The sequence below is a fragment of the Lynx canadensis genome, chromosome A1, assembly GCF_007474595.2.
Source record: "Lynx canadensis isolate LIC74 chromosome A1, mLynCan4.pri.v2, whole genome shotgun sequence".
Taxonomy (NCBI): Eukaryota; Metazoa; Chordata; class Mammalia; order Carnivora; family Felidae; genus Lynx; species Lynx canadensis.
In genome coordinates, this window is record NC_044303.2 from 44,689,485 (window position 1) to 44,713,985 (window position 24,501).

The window sequence follows — 24,501 nt, forward strand, 5'->3', positions numbered from 1 at the left end:
GTTTTTATATGTGTTCCTGTCAGTATTTGTCACAGTGTCTCAGAGATATGAAATACTATATCATTCCTACTCTATATGAGAAACACTAACATTTGGAATACTTACTCATCTTACCAAAGCTCACACAACTCTAATTGTCTCATTTTTACTAAAATGAGTAAATGGCATGCACCAAAAGGTGTTTCAGGTTGTTGGGGAGGAGTTAGGCCTTCAAATCTATAGTTAAGTCCTGAAATAATTGAATTTTTAAAAAATCCCTTATATTTCTAGTAAATGCCCATTAATAGGGACTTACATAAATATGTATACATGTATGTGTATATTATGTACTTATATGTATATATATTTTTCAAAAGTTTAAATCTAGTACAGGAATTTATATTTGGTTTGGTGTTTTGACACAAAATGGAATGCTCAGCTTTTTGTGTATAATTTGCTTTTATTTAAAATACAAAGTAAGTGCATAAATGTACAAGTATACTCCTACATGACACAGATACTGGGACTTTCTGAGGCATCAACATTTTCACTTTTCCTATCTCCTGCTTATTACTCCAGAGAAATTGCAATTGGAATCACCCTCATCATTGAAATTATCTCCCTCTCTCAGCAGGCATGGTTGGATTCCTTGAGTAATATGTATAGTTTACATGACTCCAATGTAGTAGAGTAAATTAAATGTGCTTATCCCCTTTGGTATTTATTCATGAAATTTGCTCTCACACTTAAATTGCCTCTTGGTGGATATATCATTATTTGTATGGATCATTATCTATAAGTGTACATTTGTTTTCTGAACCACATTAATGCTGCGTGGTCTTAAAGAATTCCCTAGAAGTCAGACACCAAGACGACTTGAATGTGAAACACAACTAACATACAATCCTTCAAAAGCTTTGATGTTAAATAAAAATATATCCTGTAATTCTGGTGTATCAAATAATATTTCATATTCATAAAAGATGCCAAAACGTCCAGGTTGCTATTCAACATATGAAATGCTATTATTAGAACAATAAAACCATGAAAAAGAAAAAAAAAAGTTTAGTAATGATTAGGCATAGTGAAAACAGCACTTTTTGTGATTTATTTAGTCACATATTTGTATAGTTTTTAAGAAGTAAAGACACATTTGCAGTGGTATTTTCCACACATTTTTTTTTTTTTGCAGATCATGTATCTTATAACATCAGCTGATATACCTCTTAAACATAAATGTGCAGTGGCCACAAAGAATAGGCAACAACAGATGTTGGTGAGGATGCGGAGAAAGAGGATCTCTTTTGCATTGTTGGTGGGAATGCAAGCTGGTGCGGCCACTCTGGAAAATAGTATGGAGGTTCCTCAAAAAACTAAAAATAGAACTACCCTATGACCCAGCAATTACACTACTAGGCATTTATCCAAGGGATACTGGGTGCTGTTTCGAAGGGACACATGCACCCCCATGTTTATAGCAGCACTATCAACAATAGCTAAAGTATGGAAAGAGCTCAAATGTCCATCGATGGTTGAATGGATAAAGAAGATGTGGTATATATATACAATGGAGTATTATTTGGCAATCAAAAAGAATGAAATCTTGCCATTTGCAACTACGTAGATGGAACTGGAGGGTATTATGCTAAGTGAAATTAGTCAGTCAGAGAAAGACAAAAATCATAGACTTCACTGATATGAGGACTTTAAGAGACAAGACAGATGAACATAAGGGAAGGGAAACAAAAATAATATAAAAACAGGGAGGGGGACAAAAGAAAAGAGACTCATAAATATGGAGAACAAACTGAGGGTTACTGGAGGGATTGTGGAAGGGGGGATAGGCTAAACGGGTCAGGGGCACCAAGGAATCTACTCCTGAAATCATTGTTGCACTATATGCTAACTAATTTGGATGTGAATTTAACAAAATAAAAAATCAAACAAGTTAAAAAAATATTATACTGATTGACAGAAACCTTAAAGAATGTGAAATGTATGATTACATCCGTATGAAGTTCAAGAATAGGCCAAACTAATTGAAGTTGAAAAAAATTAAGGAGTAATTCTCTTTGGAGCTGTGGAAGCTGGGGCTGATTAAAAAGGGATATGAGGTAACTTTCTGGGGTAATGGCAATGTTCTCTATCTTGTTAGAGGTTTGAATTATATAGGTAGATATATTTGGAAAAAAAACTAATTTAAGGTTACACTTAAGATTTATGCATTTTACTCTATGTTAATTTCACCTAAAAGCTCTAAAAATATTCAAATCTAGTTAATAAGCATGCCAATGTTTTTAGGATGAAGTGTGTCTATGTCTAGAACTTTGAATGCATTACAAAATTTGATGGATGAGCAAAGTGTTAACTATAAAATCCAAGCTGAATATATGGATATTCACCGTATGATTCTTTTAACTTCTATATGCTCAAAATTTTTATAAAATTTTGGGAAAATAAAATACTTAAAAAACTGATGTTTTCAATGTAACTGGATTGGTGTAGTAAAAGTGGTAAGTATGAAATGCTAAGATATTATAAAAGATGGACAAGATGCAGCTAAGGGGTGGGAGGATTTTAAGTAGGGTTAGACTAGTAAAGGCAGGGGTGATGAAAGATAAAAGACACTGAAACAAAAGACAATGTACATGTATGGATAGTATTGCGACTTGTGTAAAGCTTCAAACCTGAGGAAATGAGTTGTGAAATTTGATAAAGGTTAGAGATTTTATATCAAGACATTTTTGATGGAGGGAAAATAGGGAAAATCTGCTGGTTAAATTTGAAATGATAGCCAGTGAAGGATACATACACTAATAAAGAATGGGCTCTATCTAGGTGACTAATGAAGGATTATTATTATTATTATTCATTATTTTGCATTTAGTGATTATGCTAAAAGTCATGACAAATTGGTTTGCCAGTAGTGAGCTGGATATGTAGAACTGAAAGAGACTAGAGGTAGGGAGATCATTATGTAGCTTATTTATGTGCTGTGAGAAAAAATAAGTTTATCTGAGAAACACATGCATTACCCCAGGTTTGTAGGCATAAGGTGATAAAGCTTCAATCAATGTAGTGGAAATGCTGATGTAAATCAGGCAGGCTCTGATAACTGATTAGTTATGGAAGGCAGAGCAATTCTGATGAGAGACATTTGAAGCCAAGTTAGATGGAAATATTGCTGATAGGGTATATTCTAGACAGGATATTAATGGCTTTTTATAGCAGGAAGTATAATGACTTTGTTCAAATTACAATGCTTTTATTTGATAATTATACCATGTATTTTATATGTATCTAAGTTCCTTTTTTCACATGGATAATTTGTTCTTTGAGGAAATAATATCAACATAAAAGTTAAACAAAAAAGAATATTTTGAACACTTTTAATAAACTTTTATTTTTAAAACAATATACTGAATGTGATCTTTATAAATTTATATTCATGTATGTGAATATTCTGGAGATTAAGCAAATACATGTTTTTGTTATCTAAAAATACTAATTTGATAGTTCTTCATATCTATCCTTAGAATAAAATTTAAAATACAGTCTGAATTCTTATAAAATGTCTATTATATTCCATTTTGAAGATGTGTTATTGAAAGGTAAAGCTTATGAGAAATTGATCAAATAGAGAATTTTAAATTAAGGGAAATACTTAAAATATTTATAATTCTGTATGCATAAAAATTAACTTACAAAACATGAAAGAGAAATAAATATAATAGAGAATATTTAATTTTCTCAATTACCTACTTTCTTATATTCCTAATGTGTTCCCTAGAGAACTAGTCCTAAATGTCAGTAAAATCCTAAAGAAAAATCATATTAAATATTAAAAGTACATCAGGCTTTTATGGTGGCATTTAAAAAAGTCACTTTCAACACATCTCATCGTTAATAGGTTAAATGTGGGCAAAAGGGTAGGAGAAATAACACTGATTTTGGAATTACACAGATCTCTTCATTTAAAATCTATCTTAACATACTTAGTAAAAGGTACAAATTAAGAATGTTTCTCAGGGGTGCTGGAGTGGCTCAGTATGTTAAGCATCCAACTCTTGATTTCAGCTCAGGTCATGATCTTCAGTCATGAGATCCAGCCCCTGGTAGGGCTCTGTGTGGAACCTGCTTATAATTCCCTCCCTCCCTCTCCCTTGGCCCCTCTCCTGCTTGGGCATGCTCTCTCTCGCTCTCGAAAAAAAAAATACCAACCTTCCTCAAAATCAAATAATTAAGAATATTCTCTCAACATGTTTGTTGTACAAAGTAAATGAAATTTTGTATATGGTGTTGCTTAGAAGTAAGTATTGAAGGGGGCACCTGGGTGGCACAGTCGGTTAAGCGTTCAACTTCAGCTCAGGTTATGATCTCACATTTCGTGAGTTTGAGCCCCATATTGGGCTCTGTGCTGACAGCTCAGAGCCTGGAGTCTGCTTCGGGTTCTGTATCTCCCTCTCTCTCTGTGTCTCCTCCGCTCGCACTCTGACACCCTCTCTCTCTTAAAAATAAATAAACATTAAAAAAAAAAAAAAAAAAAAGAAGTACTGAGGGTCACCTGGGTGGCCCAGTAGGACTCTTGATTTCAGCTCAGGTCATTATCTCATGGTTACTGAGATCAAGCCCCATGTGGGGCACTGTTCTGAATGGCAGAGCCTGCTTGGGAGCCCCTCTCTTTCTCTCTCTCTCTGCCCCTCCCCCACTCTCTCTCCCACTTTCTCTCTCAAAATAAATATTTTTTAAAAAATAAATAGGTACTCAAAGTATGCCATTGATGAAATAATTTTAACATTCTTCAATGTTCAGTTACTGAGGACCTGATATAGATTTGTGATATTTTTTTCTGCTTGAAGGATTATATTAGGAAAATTATTTAGGTAATAGGAATCTCCTATTTACAGTTTGTTTTTTAGATCTTCAATTATAAAAAAGGAGAATTTCATATGAACACAGTTTATACTCATAAATGTTCTACTTCAAAGTTATTGCTATATATATATATACAAGATTTGTTCATTTTGGACATCTACTAAGATCAGTTAAATAAGTTGTAAACTAAATATGACAAATATTTACCAAAAGCCTACTAGAAGTAACAATATTGATCTATTACATTAGAATAAATATAGTTATTAATTTATACTTGTAGTTCTGAATATCTGCTAATGATCATACAGATCCAAGATGTATCAATTTCTTTTTTTTTTAATGTTTTATTTATTTTTGAGACAGAGAGAGACAGAGCATGAGCAGGGGAGGGGCAGAGAGAGAGGGAGACACAGAATCTGAAGCAGGCTCCAATCTCTGAGCCATCAGCACAGAGCCCAAGGCGGGGCTCGAACCCACAAACCGTGAGATCATGACCTGAGCCGAAGTTGGACGCTCAACCGACTGAGCCACCCAGGTGCCCCAAGATGTATCAATTTCTAATTAAGCTTGAGTTTGAATTACATTTGCTATCAGGAGAATGTGTGGGGATTTGATCAAATTGCTAGTGAATCATCATCTATGTTGTATCTAGCTGTTCTCATTTAGTACATGATATAATTTAATACTTTGAGTTAGAATTATAATCTCTATTTTAAAGATTTAGACTTTTAAGTTATATTTGAATAGTACTCCCAAATTTGTGAATACTCAGAATTATTTAACCATGGATGTATCAATTATCTACTTTATAAATATGTGATAGATAGGAAAAAGTCAGGCTGCTAACAGTTGAATTCTAAACAAAATACCTACGTTGCAAAAAGTATAGGACATAAAGAGATAAAATAATCTATGAAGAAAAATTCTAAATGGAAAAGAAAAAGGAGGCTTCTGTTTATTGGAGAATAGAAGACAGCTGATATGCCCTCTAGTTATAACACCAAGACAGCTGAGAAAATTACTATCATAACACTATTTTTTTGCATTGCTGGACTTCAACGAAAGTGAGAAGGGCACAACCAAATATCTGAAAGAACAGTGAGATAAAACCTGAGAGAGAGCTAACCAAATACAAAAGCCAGCACTTCCTTAGGAAAGATGTCTACACCTGTGATAGGATCTGGAGCACCTGCCCTTGGCCTACCATAAGGTGGAAGAATGAACCAGAGGCTTTGCGTGAAGTCTGGAGCTTTGAAGAGGACTGACAGGACTTATGTCAGTGGTGCCCCCAGTTCTTGGTTAGAGCTAAACTTGTTGGAGGCAAACATCCCAATTGAGTCCCCTCAAAGCCCGACGAATGAACTATGACTTCAAAATAATATTATCCAACAGTAAAAGAATCAAATTAACAAAAATGAGACTTGTCAGAAACAACAGACAACGCTTAGACTCTCAAACTTTTAAATGTTGAGATTATTCATTACAGAATAGAAAATAAATATGTAAAAACATTTAAATAAATAACAGATGAAATTTAAAAGTAAGATGAGAACATGAATGATTATTTTATAAATCTCACAAAAGAGAGAATTTTCAGAAATGGACACTGTTGAAATTACAAATCCACAGGGGCCTCTGCATAACCAGGATGGATAAGCTTGTATAAGACTGTCTTCATGAGAGTAACCATAAAGTGACAGTTTTAAAATACTCCAAAAATTAGCTGTTTAACGACATTAGAGACTAAAAAAGGCAGCTAACACTTAAGAGGTCAAAGACCCATAGAAGAGATGAGCATTGAAGTGAGCTGAACAATTCTTGGTCCTTTTCCCCATAAGAAATGCTGATTCACAAGCAGCCAGAGACCAAGAGCCCTGGGAATATTCATTGCACAGGCTCCTTGGCAGTGTCATGGTGCAGGGAAGATACTAAGTGCATGCACTTCTACACAACCAAGGCAGTTAGGACCTTAGCCTCAAAAGAGAGAATGGTGGGGCATTGTTGCTTGTCTTCTCTGTGCATTTGCTGCTAAGACATATCTGATGAGAGGCAAAAATCTAGGCAGAAGATAGAAGCTAAAATGCTAAAAATTAGCTAGGGCTCATTCTTCTGAAAATAAAAGGGTATTCAGGGCCCACAATGGATGAATGGCTCTCATATAGATATTGAAAACAAACTAGGGGTAGAGCAGTCCTCAAAATACTGCATTTTAGTCTCAAATCACCCAATCCTGATTTGGAAGATGGGTTTTCCTCTTACTCAAGTGTCTGCCAAAATGAAAGTAAATTCTCTCTGAGACAATGTAATGTTATTTACAATCTCTATATAGAGGCATCATTTTTCCAGAAATCGCCAAGTATCGCTATGCTATTATTTACAGCAAACTTGTAAAATATTAGCTTTATTCTAAATAAATAAATATAGAAAAAATATTAAAATAAAGAAATAAGGAAAATGAGAGGATTACCCCAATGAACTGTTTCTATTGAACTTTATACTATATGATATAGGCAATTAGATCAAGACAATGAAATAGAATTTGGAAAAATAAAAAAGAAGGAACTAATATGTCATTCTATATCATTATATACATGATTTTATACTTAAGAATTCAATATATTCAAAACTCAATTATTACCAAGAAAAAATATAAAGTTATGTCAAAACATGGGAGCTCATTATGTAATTTTTCTACTATTGTTATGCTAGAAAATTTTTATATTAAGGTCTTTTTGTAAGGCAGAAAATTGGTTTAGAAGACAATCTGGCCCTATGGTATAATTTGGTGATGCTATAAATTCTTATAAACTTCCCAGAAAGAAATTGGTTCATATGTCACAACCACTTTACCTTCCCACCCAGTAATTTTTCATTTGGTAAACTTTATAAAGAACACTCAAAGGTTAGGAATAACTCTTGATGCATGCAGATGCTAACGATCGCATCATTTAAAGAAAACAGAATTGGATCCTACCAAGTGTTTAATAATAGGACTAAGCTCAAAGAAGCTGTGGCGTTTCCATATGAGTAAGAATTAGTAAGCTTCTTGATATGATGTATTTTAAAATTTTAATGAAATATAAATTAACACATGTAATATAAATAATGAATAAAAGCAACACAAATAATAACTTCAAGTAGGCTAATAAACCAACATATATTTAGAACCTTATCTAGACAAGCACAGAGATCGAGATGAAGACAAATGTAAATAGGTATATCTCTATATAAATGTAGATATATAGTTATGGCTGTACACACTCATACACACACACACGTAGAAATTGCAGAAAAGAAATATACCGTGCCGTTAACAGGGATTGTGCTTAAGTTATAAGCTCATACTTGATTTTTCTTATCTATACTGTTGTAGTTTTATCAGATTATCAATATGTGGTTTACTAGATTGAAAAAAGTTATCTCCAAAAAAAAAAAATACTATTTTCTGATAGGTACAAAACCAAACTATTCCTATTTCTAAGGAATTGTCTAATAATCAGTTAATATCAGAATATATACCCAATAAAGATATTTTCATGCCAATATTTTCCCTTAAACACTATCACCAAATTTTATTTCATAGTTTACATGACTCATACATAAGTCAAGGCAAGCACTTGAAAGTAAACAATTGGTGTTTTATCTTTAAATCAACGTTTTTAAAAAAATTTATGATGATTACTGTGTGTTTTTTAATAAATTTCTTAGCAAAACACCCAATTGATCAATACAATTCACTGCACTGATTTAAATCTGTATTTGATTTCAGTTGACATCATTTAAAGAAAATCAGTCTCCTTATAAAAACAGCTTATGATTATTGCCTTTTTAAAAATTATATTTAATTTTATGTCCCCTCATTTCTCAATTCATAGTAGAACAAATATGAATACATATAATAATGTTTTAATTGGATTTAAAATGTGCTATATATTGCTATGTTCTTAAATATTTATTTTTCAGTATTTTTCTGTTATAAAAGTGAATTAAATCATGCTTTCTAAAACACTGCAAACTTCTATTTATGGCTTGAGTCTTTTTTCTCATTTGATTTCTCATTTCTCATTGATTTTTGAATGTTCATATTAGCATAAAAGGTACTTACCATATATATATCATGATATAAATATAAATGTCATTTATATGAATATCTTTTTGTCTTCTTCCCTTCCCTGTGCCGTATCACCGTTATTTCACAGCACCTTGATAGTCTCATGTCTCCAAAGTTCCTACATGCCTTGGCCTTATTCCACATGATTAGGAAGGTCAGACCAGGTTTCTGCTGAGTCCCTTGGGAGTCCCTTTGGTATGAAACATGTTGGAATGCCTTGTGTTTTATACTTTAACCTCTTTACATAATACTTCATCTCATTTAATGAATATAATTTTTACAGAAATGGATATAATACTGAGAAAGAGTAAAGTATACTAGAGATTTTAAGTGACACTCTTGCATTTGAATAGGCACCCCCTGATTTCAAAGGCTGCTTAACCAGCCTTTCAAGACCTCTGTAGCTACAAATCAGAATTGATCCTGTAAAGTGCCTCACTGAAGCCTACTGTGTCTCTTCTTCACTACCATGCTTTCATTTCCCTACTGACTATAATTCAGCCATAAGGGATTTCACTCCATTTTTTGGAAGATGTCACTTTTCTTCAACACTAAACATTCACCTTTGATGTACCTACAGTCTGGAACTCCCCACCAAGACCAACCTCTCATTCCAACAATGTGCTAAACTAATGCCTAATAGTTCTTTAGATTTCTGCTGGGAAAACGACAACAACCACAACAAAAGAGCAGACATGTTCTGTGTACTTCCTTACTTTTCTAGACTAGACCAGGTTTGCTCTTCAGCCATTATGCTCCTTCCACCTGCAATTCCCTTTTTATAACATTCGTTTCATTTGGGTGTTTGTTTACTATTTGTTTCCCCAGATTAACTTGGTAGCTCTGTGAAGTAGGAGTTATATTCATAATGTTCACCGTGGTACACAAGTTCTTAATGCAGAGCCTGGCACAAAATAGAGGTACAAAACCTGTGCATCGGCACTGAATGTGTACACATATGATTATAAGAAGGAACAGAGAAAACCATGCTCTCAATTTTCATATCTATGGAGAATCTGCAAGCGTTGTACCCATGGTTTATCTATCTCATGTGATGTTATCTTAATCTCAGGAATTATGGAGCTGAAGAGGAATCCAACAAAATGTTTATATAGCACAATATAAATGTGTAAATAATTTCAAAAATGCCACACTGAGTGTTATGTATTGTGTTACTTTTGAAAATAATCTTGCCAAGTAAATTCCAATTTTTTTTGCTGTAGTTTTTTTTTCTTTTGATGTTTTTTGCATTTTATTCCATTTTTATTATCTTCCAAGAAAACACAATTTTAAGATAAAATCTTAATGCTTATTTAAAGATTATACAAGTTAATAAGGTGTAGAAATCACTGTTAAAGCAGTAAAAGCATGATGCAAATAGGAGGGATTACCTTGAAAATGTTCTATTTGCCCTTTAAATCCCTTGAAACATTGGGCTTTTATATGTTTCTGCTTCACTAGGAAAAAAGGATCTCTGAGGTTTGGTATTAAGTTTTAGATTTGTATCTAAGTTTATGGGATATTAATATCTGATTCCTATAGGGCTAAGGATATGGTAAAAATTCTTAAAGGTTCCCTCAAATAATTTTTTTCTGTTGTATTGCTGATTTAATCTGGAATATCTTTTGAAACCTCCTGTATTATCACATTCTTTTACACCTGTATCTTACTGAATATGTGTAACAATAAGTAAATTGTTGGTATTTTCAATTCTAAAGTGAAAGAAAACTCAGAATCATTAAGAAAGATCAATTTTTAAAGAATTTCTTCAATCTCAAAGACTGCTGAGAGAAATTCAAATGCTGGCAACAGTTTAACTCAGTAGACTCCATAGTCTCATATTCTTCTATGCTATAACAATGTGAAATCACCAGATTTAAAAATTCAAATTCAGTCATGCCCTTTCGTTCTTTAATAGTACAGTAATTTTTTTAAACATTCTTTTTTTTTAAATTAATTTATTTATTTTGAAAGAGATGGAGACAGTGTGAGTTGGGGAGGGGCAGAGTGAGAGGGAGACGGAATCCCAAGCAGGCTCAGCACTGCTGGCACAGAGCCTGACCCAGGGCTTGAACTCATGACACTGTAAGATCATGACCTGAGCCGAAACCAAGAGCTGAACACTTAACCAACTGAGCCACCCAGGTGCCCCGATAGTATAGTAATTTTTGTATCTATTTTAATTTATGTTTATTATTCAGCCTTCATCAGAAACAAAACAGATTCAATAAATATTCCTCCTCTGCCTCTCCCTCCTCTTCCTCCTCCTCTTCCTCTTCCCCAACTCCTTCCCCTGCTCCTCTTCTTCTTTGTATTCTTCTTCTTTAGAAAAAAAAATATCATGTGCATATTTTCAAGTGGAATGGTTCTTGTATGGGCACTCTTTCTGTAGAATACAGTGTTCTTTATTATTTATTTATTTATTTATTTATTTATTTATTTTACAGAGAGAGAGAGAGAGAGAGAGAGAGAGCAGGGAAGGAGCAGAGGGAGAAGGAGAGAGAATCTTAAGTGGGCTCAATGTCCAATGCAGAGCCCAACTGGGGGCAGGCTCTCAAGACCCTGGGATCATTACCTGAGCCAAAATCAAGAGCCAGATGCTCACCTGACTGAGCCACCCAGACACCTCTAACACAGTGTTCTTTAAAAAATAATCACTCATTTGACTTTAAAATTTGAAACATCATAAAACCACCACATATACATATATGTGTACTCATATATATGCATATATAAATATAAATTACCTAGTGCTCATTTGATGTGATGGCTATGAAAAATCAATGTCCCAGTAAACAGAAATTAACCTTGTCAAAAAATAAACAAGTGAACACCATCTAACAGCCAGCCACAAGGTATCTTCATGACAGACAAAATATGGGAATATGTGTCTTCCCTAAATTATTTCCCTTTAGCTGCTGTTTGGGATCTCAATTCACAATGGTGGACATAAGTTTTGTTGCTTCCCTCTAATTCTTTAATAACAAATATATTTAATAGAGATTGAACATGTGACCACACTCTGTCGTTGCCAACTTTTACGTGTATATTAAATGTATGGTGGATAATTATATCACTTACCAAATACAAACATATGACAGTTACGTTATTTGTCTTGTGAACTCACAACATAAGATAAGCTGAAGAAGACAAATATTCATTGATCTTTTTTCCACTAATTACAGAAAAGAATGAGACCTTCAAATGTATGTGTTCAACTTTTAAATGAATCATTCAATTCCCTTTGAACAGCAAAATTGGTAATCACAGTTAAATTTATAAAATATAACTGTCACAGTCATTACATTTGTTTATAGTTGTCTATTTATTTGCCAGGCTTCTGTGTAAGATTCCAAATGTGTCAAAAACAGAAACTCTCTTCTTCATAATATTGCTTTTAGCAAGCATGTGCCTGGAATGTTATATTTCTTTTACTTAGAATTGAAATATAGTTGTCAATATATCCAATCAATTATTTGGCCTGTGTTTGTAAGTAAGTGTTTTAAGTCCCCTTTTCATTTCATATGAAGCCTGGCACATAATGCACAAGAGATAAAGGATTTAAAGATGAATAAAAAGCAAAAGCAGCAACTACAGCTGAAAATAAGAGATATTCTTTTAATTTTCCCCTTAATATTAAATCTTAATGTGTAAAGCATGTGAGGTTTATTGGTATTATACAGATTGCAATATTAAAATTGTGACATGGTCTGATACAGGTTGTATTATATATAGATCAAGAAATGTAAAAACAAAACAAACAAAACAAACAACCCCCCAAGAAACAAAGAATTGTATACCTTTGTTGTTATCCATTCCTCCTACAGCATACAAAGTTCCAACTGTAGATTTTCTAGGTTTAGTTCTTGGACTTTGCATTAAAGTTCTTCTTTCTGGCAATAGATGATATTTCATTGCTTCCAGAATCAGTTTTTGACATTCCAGATCATTCTTAAATAATGCATGGTTTTCTAAGTCAGCCAATATCTGTGAATAATACACAATTACTGTTAATAATATTTTTATAGGAATGAGTATATGACATCACTAGTTAAAATTAGAAGCCTAATGCCTATGATTTTACCCTTATATTGAGAAAAATGCAAAATGTAATATGAATTAATTACATTGACAAAAATATGAGTAAAATGGAAGGCTTCCATTAGAAACAGAATGGATTTTATTTTCTATTCAATACTATTTATTGTCATTTAATTACATGGGTTGTAAAGAAACTTCTAGAAATCACTTTTTCCATTCCCTTTCCTCTTATGAAACCTGATTATAAATTGAATATAGTTGCTTCTGTTGGCCATAAGGATGTGTGGGAAAAGAAATTAAAAAATAACCTTCAACAAATTGCATTAACAATCTTCATAAATATATATTTATTTTAAAATATCTCAGGTATAGTTTAAAATCCTTTCGAATACAAAAATCAATAAAAATGAAAACAATTCTCTTTATCTCTTTAAGTTTGCAAGCAGTTGGAAAGTCGTATAGTAGGCAAAGTTTCCAACAGTTAAACTAAGAACTTTTATACCAAAAATCTAGCACCTGAAGGAGGGATAGAGTAAGACCAGCTGTTTGAAGCTATATTATGTTTTTCTTTTGCTACACCAGAGTTTCATTCCCCCAAATGCTTCTGTGTACATTTCTTTGAACACATCCATTGTCTCTCTTATTTTCTTCTTCCTCTGTTGTTCTTTATTTTCTATTTCTCTTTCTTTCTTTCTTTCTTTCTTTCTTTCTTTCTTTCTTTTTCTTTTTTCTTTCTTTCTTTTACTATTTCAGTATCACTTTCTCTTTCCTAATGAATCAATATTTCATTTCAAATGACAGTTAAATCTGTCACACATATTTAGAAAAATTAATAAGTCGAAAATTTAATATTGACTCACTGACCATTTCTTCCCCATCAGTAAGAAACTTGACAATATCTGTACTCAAATATGTACTGAGTGAATAAGTTAGTATATGATGGCAGCATATAATTAATTAATTTTAACACTATAATTTTAACCTTAATTAAGTAAATTTATTTAGCCATCACATGACACATAAATTGTTGGAGATGACAGGAAGAATATAAAACACATAAGATAACATATATGACATGTAGGAAAGGTAACATAAAAGTTCTGAGGGTGAATAAGGAATGTAATGTATTAGTTTCCTGATGCTTTGGAATATTGACACAAGATGTTCAATTAAATTCTTGGCTACATTGCACTTTTTGTACACTGAAATCTTAGTGTTGACTTCCTATCCACCTTCATTTTAAACACTAAACAAGAAAAACAAACAAAAAAATTAATGGTATGGAATAGGATAGAATATCTGTAATGGATTTTTTAAAAGGACTACTGTTTTTCTCTTTTAGTAAGTAAAAAAAAAAAAATTTTTTTTTGACCGGCAAAGAGAATATCTATTTCTAACAAGACCCTAATGGTCTTTATAAAGTAAATGGAAAAAAAGTATTTTGATATAGCTTTTGGTCATCTCTGTATCAAAGAATATTTTTCTACATCTAAGCCTTTTCCTTTCTTTAAAAGGAAAACAATTAGCTTTTCCAGTGATAAATGTATATATTGCTGAAGTTGGCTCCCATAAATTCTTCTCTCCCTTTTTCACTGTTTTGGAGAAACATGGGGTTAGTTGACCATAAGAAACTTTCTTTTATTAGGAGCACACTCTACGAATATCTTATCCAGATAAACAGTTAAATACCAAATAAAAGGGGAAAAAAAGAAGCACATTCAAAAGATAGTGCTTCATTTCTGTGTTTGTGTCTTGGAAAACTATAACTCATAATCAAAAAGTTTAACTGGAAATTTGAGGCTTAGGTTTTAGATAAATGGATTCATGACATAGATGGAAACATTTACAAATTTTAACATATGAGTACAAAGTGCCACTTGCATTAAAAAAGAGTTCATAGACTATTTCCAATATGCAAATGACTCTTAACTAATTATAGTGGATTAGTTTTAGTTTAAAAATATATCTATGCCTTCTTTTTCAATTTTATCACCATGTAAAAATAATGTTCAATATTTTAATAAATATAAGATTTGGCTTTAAAAATATTATAAAATATTATAAATTGTTCATTTCAAAGTATAACAAGGAAGATATACAAAATAAAACTAAAACTTGTATTTATTTCTATAAAATAACCAAGGTATCCTGTACTTAGTTTTTTCCTTTTATTAACAAAACATTGTTTAAATTTTCTTAATTGTGGCATGCCTCTAATCATTTGACAAAGTTTTTTATTTTAAAAGAAATTGAGCGGCACCTGGGTGGCTCAGTCAGTTAAGTGTCTGACTTTTGAATTTGGCTCAGGTCATGATCTCATGGTGGTGACATACAGTTCCATGCTGGGGTCTGTGCTGAGTGTGGAGCCTCCTTGGAGTTCTCTCTCTCCCTCTCTCTCTCTGCCTCTCCCCCACACATGTGCACTCTCTATCAAAATAAATAAATATTTAAAAAATTGAATTCTTCATAATCACTTTTACTTTATTATTGTGTATTTTCAAATTATGACTTGTAATTATTGCTTATGAATACTATGTGTCTCTGATTATGTCCTCTGACAACACTTTTTAGCATTATTATTTCATCTCAAATTAAGACACAAATTCAGAATAATATAATGGTTAAGCTGTCTTTTAAACTTGAACTATCTTTAGATTTCCTAAATTAATCCAAAATTAACACCACTTACTCTTCCCTATAAAATGAAAAATGGTGTTTTTTTTCATATTCTTCCATTTTTAATGAATCCTACCCTATTGTGAAATACCATCTTTGTCAAATTTAGAAAATATATCAATGTATTTCAATAATTGTGTACTACTTAGAAACATAATCATGTTTATATAAGAATTTGTACAATAGGGGTGCCTGGGTGGCTCAGTTGGTTAGGAGTCCGACTTCAGCTCAGGTCATGATCTCACTGTTCATGGGTTCAAGCCCCGTGTTGGGCTCTGTGCTGACAGCTTAGAGCCTGGAGCCTGCTTTGGATTCTGTGTCTCCCTCTCTCTCTGCCCCTCGTCCACTCATGCTTTGTCTCTCTCTCTCTCTCTCTCTCACAAAAATAAACATTAAAAAAAGTTTAAAAAAAAAGAAAGAATTTGTACAATAATTGTCTACAAATTAATCTATTCCTCGGATTACTACCTATCAATACTCCCCCTAATCAAGGAAAATCATAATATAATTTATTTTATAATTTAAAAAGTTTTTAGGACATTTCACAAAATCTGCATTGTTAGTATATTCTTACACTGAGAACAATCATTGACTACATCATTATAAATTAATTGTGTATTACACCTCAAGAAAAGATTTTACTCCCTACAAACAATAACATTTCAAAATATTTTGTCATCTAGAAGTAATTTGAGAAATGAAAATATCCTGAGACTAAAAAGGAAGGGCAACATAGGGTATATTGACAATTAACATTACATAAAAATCTAATGGGTTGATCCTTAGATCTGTGTCAGCTAAGCAGCCACTTTGCAAATAAGTCTTATCTCCCAACAACCTTGGTAGGTTTTCCTTGTGATGAAGTAATGATCTGCAAGTTAACGGTAAGCCTGTAGCTGCAGAATAGAACGTGGTCAATAAACATGTATGATAGATTGACTACTATGAAAAATCAGAATAATCTATCTATTAATAGCTAGCATTCTCAAAATAACTTGTTACAACATTACAGTTGCCAGAAATGTCATGAATTTTGATTAGATATATTTTTGCAATTGTGTATATTAAAACATTATTAATTTCTTTTTGCATACTCTTCTTAAAGTTCCATTGGCTTTATTACTAATTACACTTTGTGGAAAAATACAAATTCAATTTTTAAAACAATATTTATTTAAAATGACCATTACATTTGTAATTAAAGCACAAATAATTTGATTGTTGATGGTTTGAGGAATTGAACAACATGCTTAAAATAGCCACATGTCTAGCAACATGAAAATATTGATGAATGTTTAATCCCATATGTTTACACATAGACACTCCTCAACTGCACTTTTCCAAGAGTATTATATGAATTCCTTTTAAATGCCTTCAATAAATTCAAATTATGACTCTAAAAGTATTGCTTCATGAAAATGGAATGCATTATTTAAGTACCTAGAGTTTGCATTGTTTTGCCAGCCTTCAAATAAGAAAATAGGATAATTATAATATGATGCGGAAAAAAGTTGTCTCCTCTCTGCATATTTTAACTTTATATGTCAAAGAAATTAATCTCTTGGTTAGAATCTTTGTCATGATTCTTTGCACTAAATCACATGTATGGATATTTCCTTAACATTATAAATAACTGTCTCATATAATAAGCAAACAAAATCAAATGCATAGATTTATTTGTGCTTCATGACCTACTCTTATTACATACAGGGCATACTCCTCTAATTTTGTAGTAAAAGTCAAAATATTTATATTATAAAAATTTGCATTATACATAGACTTTTTAAAATACCATAAAATAATGCCTGTTAGGAGATATAATTTACAGTAATGTGTTCTTATGATGTTAATGGCTAGAAAAAGGGAGAGTAATAACTGCATGAATGAAGACATACTTTGAAAGGCAAGGTGACTAACAGGATCTATACAAAATTTAGCAAATACATCTATACCTTCTATCTGGTCAGGGAGTGCACTGGAATATGGAATGCAATGTTGAAAAAACAGCTAAAGAAAGATAAATTTAAACTTCCTATGGACCAAAGGAAGTATTAACTCTTCTAACACTGTGTCCTTTGGCTATCAAGGTTATGAAAACATTCTCACATTCATAACAGTGTGACAAAATTCCATATATCTCATGTTATTTCATAATATTTCAAACTTTTGTTTTGCTACCAGAGGTTGTGCTAAAGAAAATCTATTCACATTATCTGAATCTATAAACCAAAATTGATTCCATTAAAAGTGACAGTCCTTAGAGAACAAGTGACAGTCTCCTACAGTCTTTCAAGTTTATTGCTTGACAAAATGAATAGGATGAATGATAAAATATTATGATATACTGTAAGCTGCAAGAAAGTAAATGATTTTCTACTTCAATATCTTATAAATAGGTCTGATACAAATAAATTTTCAGGTGTTTTTATTAAGCAGTTTATAAGATGGAGAAACAATGATTTAATAGGCACACTTAGTGGTGAATAAGCCCCGTGCTTGTTTAATAGTCAATATAAGGTGCTGGTGAGAGGGGAGAGTAAGTTATCAGAAAACTTTGTAGCAACCTAAGAAATAGTGAAGCTTGTAGGTCGAGTTGTTCCACTTTGCAAGGGAAAATATAAACTGTCTCATGCCAGAGAGATTTTCTGCAGATTTCCTCCCTTTCAGATAGATTTTCGAAGACATAGAGGGAAGAAAATGGACAATTACATGAAAGCTTGGCAATAGAAGTTAGTTGGTGCACCAATGCCGACAACGCTTCATCAGCTATTATTTGAGTATCTGCTGTGACTGGAACAGCCTAAGCTTGTGTAAGAGTAACTAGCTCAACTATAGCCGGAATCTCAATCTTCTGCCTGAAAGAAACTCATTGATATGAGTAGAGAGATCCTTATATTACATTTAAAATCCCATTTATATCTGTTGAAAAATTTTGGCAAAGGATAGAATCATGACATATTAAGAGATGGAAATACCTTCTCATCTTTTCTGCAAGCATAATCACTATTCTGGCTAAACTACTTGAAAATATTATTTATATTTTAAAATAAATGAGAAAGCGGATACAGTACAGCTTCTATGTCTCCTCCTGTGCTGTCATTTCAAAAGGAAAACACAAATTACTGACACACTAAAGCTTACATCAGTTACATCTGAATAATTCTTGCTCAAGTATTTGAGGAATGAGAGGAAACCATCTACAAAATAAGGATCAGGTTAATTAATTTTATTCTGAAGACAGGATATTTTCAATTCTGAATATTTGATTGCCTTAAGATGAAAAATAATTGGCTAGGCTGACAGTACAAATAGAGAAGAATAATGACATGATCACAAGTAGAGCTCATAAAATTAACTCAAATGATAGTTTTTATTAGTGACAAATGAGATGGGTTTTATGCTGCTATAATTTATGATTATTAGTTATTTAACATGGATTTGCTTTTCCATAGGTAGTTTGAAAGCTCAAAATTTCAAAAAACTGAAATAAGTGATTCTGTGCCCTGCATGAACATCATCTTCATCCAGAAAAATTTCATTGCATTCTAGGTAATCTCTGGACCTTTCATTCGTTCATTCATTCATTCATTCATTCAATATTCAGTCAGAACCTATTTTGTGCCAAGTGCTGTAATAGGCACCTGTTTGCCTTCCGTCTCTCTCACCACTAATCTATTCTATTCAAGTCTACCTTCCTCCCCGCCCCTTAGAACACTTTTGTTAATTTACTCATATCTAGCTATATTCTACAGCATGCATTAGTTTATTATTGTTTCCAGGACATTATTCAGCCTTCTCAGACTAGCAGGACAAAAATTGTGTAATACAACTGTATTTTAGCTATTCCATCACTCTCTAAGATACCTTATGTATATTTTTCTGGATTTCATACTTTAGCTCTTCAGACCTCTTTCTTCTCATCTGACTGGATCCCACCTTTTTAAAAAATAATATTGGTAATGTCTTTTCCCTCTAGGTCTTCTATTAAAATAGACACAATTATCAGAGTTTGGTGTACATTCTATTACTTCCATGAGTACTACCTAATTAAGTGGCTGAGGCCACAACTGACACAATTTGTTTTTATTGATCATATTGGACTTTAATCAGTTGCCATCTGTGTAGTCATTCAAGGGCTTCATATGCATGCTAGTCATAAACTTGTAAGAAATCAGGAGAAAATGTCTGCTACCTCTTGTTGGGTACAACTAGAAAGGTTATAGCCTCCTAGGAATTGCTCAGTAACTATTTAAGTGATTGAATATTTACTCTGATTAGACTATTAATTTATTTTAAATAACATTTATAGCATTGAAGTTTGAAAATAGATAATGTATAGGCAGAGATATATTCAGTATAATTGCAAATTACATGCATAAATTAATTGTACAAATATTTATGGTCTTGGAGCACCAGGTGGCTCAGTTAATTAAGCGTCTGACTTTGGCTCAGGTCTTAATCTTGATATTTGTAGGTTCTAGCCTGCATTTGGCTCTCTGCTGCCAGTCAGGAGCCTGCTTTGGATCCTCTACCTTCCTCTCTCTCTGCCCCTCCCCAGCTTATGCTTCCTCTCTCTCAAAAATAAAATAAGCATTAGAAAAACAAAACAAATATTTATGCTCTTTCAGAAACATCTTTGCTTAACAACCAACCGAATATCTACATTTCTAAATAATTTATCTTTGATTCAGCTGATGGCTTGCTTATTTCTAGTCATAGTCAATAGCAAAACTCCATTGCACAAATAATTTGGGCTCTTGAACATTATGTAAGGTGATTTGACTTGTCACTAAGGAACATTGAGCTTGGATGTTCCACTAACAATTCAAACTCACTCATTTAAATCTGAACTTATTCTTTACCATTACCATTCTTCTTTCTGTATTGACCCATGCCTTCTATCTCTTATTGATGGATGACAGTATTTCTTTACCTGTACATCTGTTTAAACTACTATTTAAGCTGATTCAAACTTTTGGAAAATACAGTATATGAATAAAAAATATCCCCAAATGTGTTTTCTTTACTGAGATCCCTCGATAATTCAATCTTTAATCCATTGATAATTCTATTTAGAAAAGTTTATCTTCTCACTCAAGCCCACTCCAAAGAGTCATTAAATATTGTTGATTATTACAATACTGCCTGAGATCCTTCCATTCCACTATTCTCTTCCCTTTCCGAAAACCACTTTGTTTGTTGATATGAACTCTTTTCTGAATTTTTGAGAAAGATTAAAAATTTTAATTCTTGTATGTGACATAAGAAATCATATGCAGAATCCAGACTACTCCTACATCGTGTCCTAAAACATATGCATTCACCATTTACTGTCTTATTGTCTTGTTTTCATTCCTTGCATTACAATTGGAAGTATTTCTTAAGTATTTCCACTTAGTTCAGGCTCATATCTCACTGTACTTCCAGACCAACCTTCTGCTTTGATAACGCTGTTCTATTTGCTACCCCCCACTTGAGCTTTTTCTTTATGGCATCTTTTTTTTTTTTTTTAATTTTTTTTTCAACGTTTTTTATTTATTTTTGGGACAGAGAGAGACAGAGCATGAACAGGGGAGGGGCAGAGAGAGAGGGAGACACAGAATCAGAAACAGGCTCCAGGCTCTGAGCCATCAGCCCAGAGCCTGACGCGGGGCTCGAACTCACGGACCGCGAGATCGTGACCTGGCTGAAGTCGGACGCTTAGCCGACTGCGCCACCCAGGCGCCCCCTTTATGGCATCTTTAATGTGATTTTTCACCTTGGAACTACCTGAGTCTCAGTTGAGTGTTCTTGTTTTCTCTGTGTTTTCAGTGAAAAAAACTTCCTCTGTCTTTTCATATACAAATGAATTTCCTTAGGACTTAGACTTGATCTGTAATTTCCTTATTTCATTATTTAGTACTCTATTGCTTGTACTTAGTAATTGCCAGCAGAAAAATACACTGTTTTTATCTTGCTATTATGGTTCTGTATGTAGCTGTTTCATTCTTAAATATTAACTGTATTTATTTGAATTTTAAAGGTAAAATCTGGAGGAGTATAACTTCCTAAAATTCTGTTGTCATCTTATTTTGCAAGAAGATAATTGGAAAAGGACATGTTAAAATGTATGCAGATTTCTCATGAGAAACCATTATTGCATTTTTGCTTCTTTTAGCTCTTTCACACACACACACACACACACACACACACACAAAATTCTGATTGGGAAATAACAGATCATAGCAGTTAGCAAGCCATCTCTGTGAGGAATCAGGCACAGACTCAAATTGGGAAGAATGTATATTGCACATTTGTGCTTTTTGAGGACACCGCGAGACTTATGAAAGATAGATTTCTTTATCTGTAGCATTGGATTAAATGAAGGTATTCTTAACTTTTGAGCTGTGTGATGTAGTAATTTTCCACATGTTAAATAGGTATTGGGCTATGTCTGTGTCATTGCCTGCATGACAGAGAGATGCTTAAGAACCAATATTTTTCTTCATAGATATTATACATAATAACATTATCAAGTGTTTGATATTTTTCAAACATTAATAAAATGTATGCTTTCTAAGAATAAAATTAATAGATATTTCTATTTTCCTTGATGTTTCCTTTTCCTAAACTCCCTCTTCCTTTCTGAAGATGTTTAGCCTGCTCCTATATGTCTAGTCTCTATTATAGACCTTTCCTGGCCTGGACAATATCTCAAGCTCTAATTTACACTAACATTCTGGATCATCTTTTCCTGTAGAACTCATGTATCTGCTAGATACCAAAATAAAAAGATAAGTCTCCTAGGGAAAAAGTAGTTAAAAACATTTAATTATTACTAGTTGGATGGTTTTACTAATATCTTATAGGAATGATTACATTTCAATCCTAGCTGTTTTTGCCTGAAATTGATGAACTCTACTCAAATGAGGTACTCAAATCACAACCTGATTTCAAAACATCTTGCAATAAGTAATATGTTCTTGAAAGAATAAAATGTATTGTGTTATTCAGTGTTATTTGCATTTCTGTAAGTTTTTCTTGTAAGAAATTTCTCTGAGTTAAGACACAATGTCCCCATACTAACTGTAGTTAACAAGTACAATACACTAAGTGTAAGGGTCACTCTAAAGTATACTTTCCCTTGAGAGAGATAAATGTACCAGTGACCTACACACGATATCAAAAAGGAAGTAACTATCTTAGGCTTATAAAGAACATCTGGTGCTACAAGAAAGATTGAAAATTCTTCCCCTGCTCCTCCCATATTCTGTCTCAGAGAAGTTGATGCTGATGGTAAGAAGCAAACACTCCCAGATGTTAACACACATATTCAGGAAGGCAATTGAAAGGACTGCATTCAGTTTACTCTGGAAAATTAGGTTTTTTAAAATTTCTATAATAATGTAGGCACAGTATGAAATTTTTGTTTTGCTTTAGCATTGTCTCAATTATCTTAAATAAAAACTTTTCGATTTCTCTCACACTAATTATAAGGTATCAGTCAGTATTTCACCTCCCTCATTCCACAAAGAGAAGATGGAGAAAGAATTTTAATCACTGCATATTTGCAGATTTCCAGCTTTCTTTAGATTTACTCTGATCAAAGTCCAACATACCTCTTTTGATCATCATCAGTGAGATATGTTCCTGTGAAAACATCAAGGTGGATGCATCTTGCAAGTCAATAAGGGATTAAAATAATTCTCCCAAGTAAAGCTAATTCTGCTGGGCATACACTCTGCCTGTAGAGTTTCTAAAGTTTGGGTATGAAATGAGTTGTTCAAACACCTTGACTGAACAAACTTCAGGGATAAGGGAAAATATAGCCTTATTAATATAAATATTAAGGACATTAAAATAATTGGAATGTGTCAAGCCCCATGTCAGGCACTTTGGAGTATGCAAAAGTAATGTATCAGTTCCTAATTTAAATAATTTACAATACAATTTATATTATATTGGAGTCACATGTAATTTATAATATAATGGAACATATGCTTATTATTTCCTAGTACTTACAGCTAAATAAAAGTATTTTTGTTGTGTTGAGAAGCCTATTATATCTTTATCCAACATCCTAATTTTCAGATGGTTGATTTTTCCAAAACAGGAATCATTAAACCATTCACTCTTCTTCTTTTCCTTACAAATAACCCTCCTGGACTTGTATAACAGTTGAAAGTCATTTCAACAAGCTACATTAATCAACTTAATGCACAAGAAGATAATTTTTTAAAGTGGTATTCACTTGATCCGACAATTCTTCTGGGTGTTTATCTAAAGAAAATAAAACACTGACTTGAATGTATATGTTCACTCTCATGGTCTCACAGCATTAGCATTATTTACAATAGCTGAGACATGGGAACAACCTAAGTGTCCGTTGAGGGATGGATGGATGGATAAAGAAAATGTGATATGTATATATGTAGGATTATTATTCTATGTATATATGTATATATGTACATATGTATATATGTATACATATATGTATATGCATTATATGTATACATACATATGTACATATGTATATATGTATATTCTATGTATATGTATATATGTAGGATTATTATTCTATCCTTCTATGAAAGAAGGAAATCCTGCCATTTGTGACAACATGGATGGACCTTATGGAGGGCATTATGGTAAATGAAATGAGTCACAAAGACAAAGACAAATACTATATTATTTTACTTATATGTGGGATCTTCTAATACATACACACACACACACACACACACCCCAAACTCATAGTTGCAGAGAACGGATTAGTAGTTGCTAGAGGCAGGGGACAGGTGGTGGGTGAAATGGGTGAAGGTGGTCAAATGGTACAAGAA

At 32.6% G+C, this 24,501-nt stretch overlaps 1 protein-coding gene across 1 annotated transcript in view; it reads right to left on the bottom strand.

Moving 5' to 3' along the window:
• The window catches only part of LOC115511559 (kelch-like protein 1), a 234,459-nt gene that overhangs the window by 100,893 nt on the left and 109,065 nt on the right, over positions 1-24,501 (bottom strand). Inside the window, exon 5 of the mRNA XM_032593557.1 lies at positions 12,766-12,952. Within this exon, the coding sequence (XP_032449448.1) occupies positions 12,766-12,952 (187 nt within the window). The remainder of the gene's footprint in view (positions 1-12,765; positions 12,953-24,501) is intronic.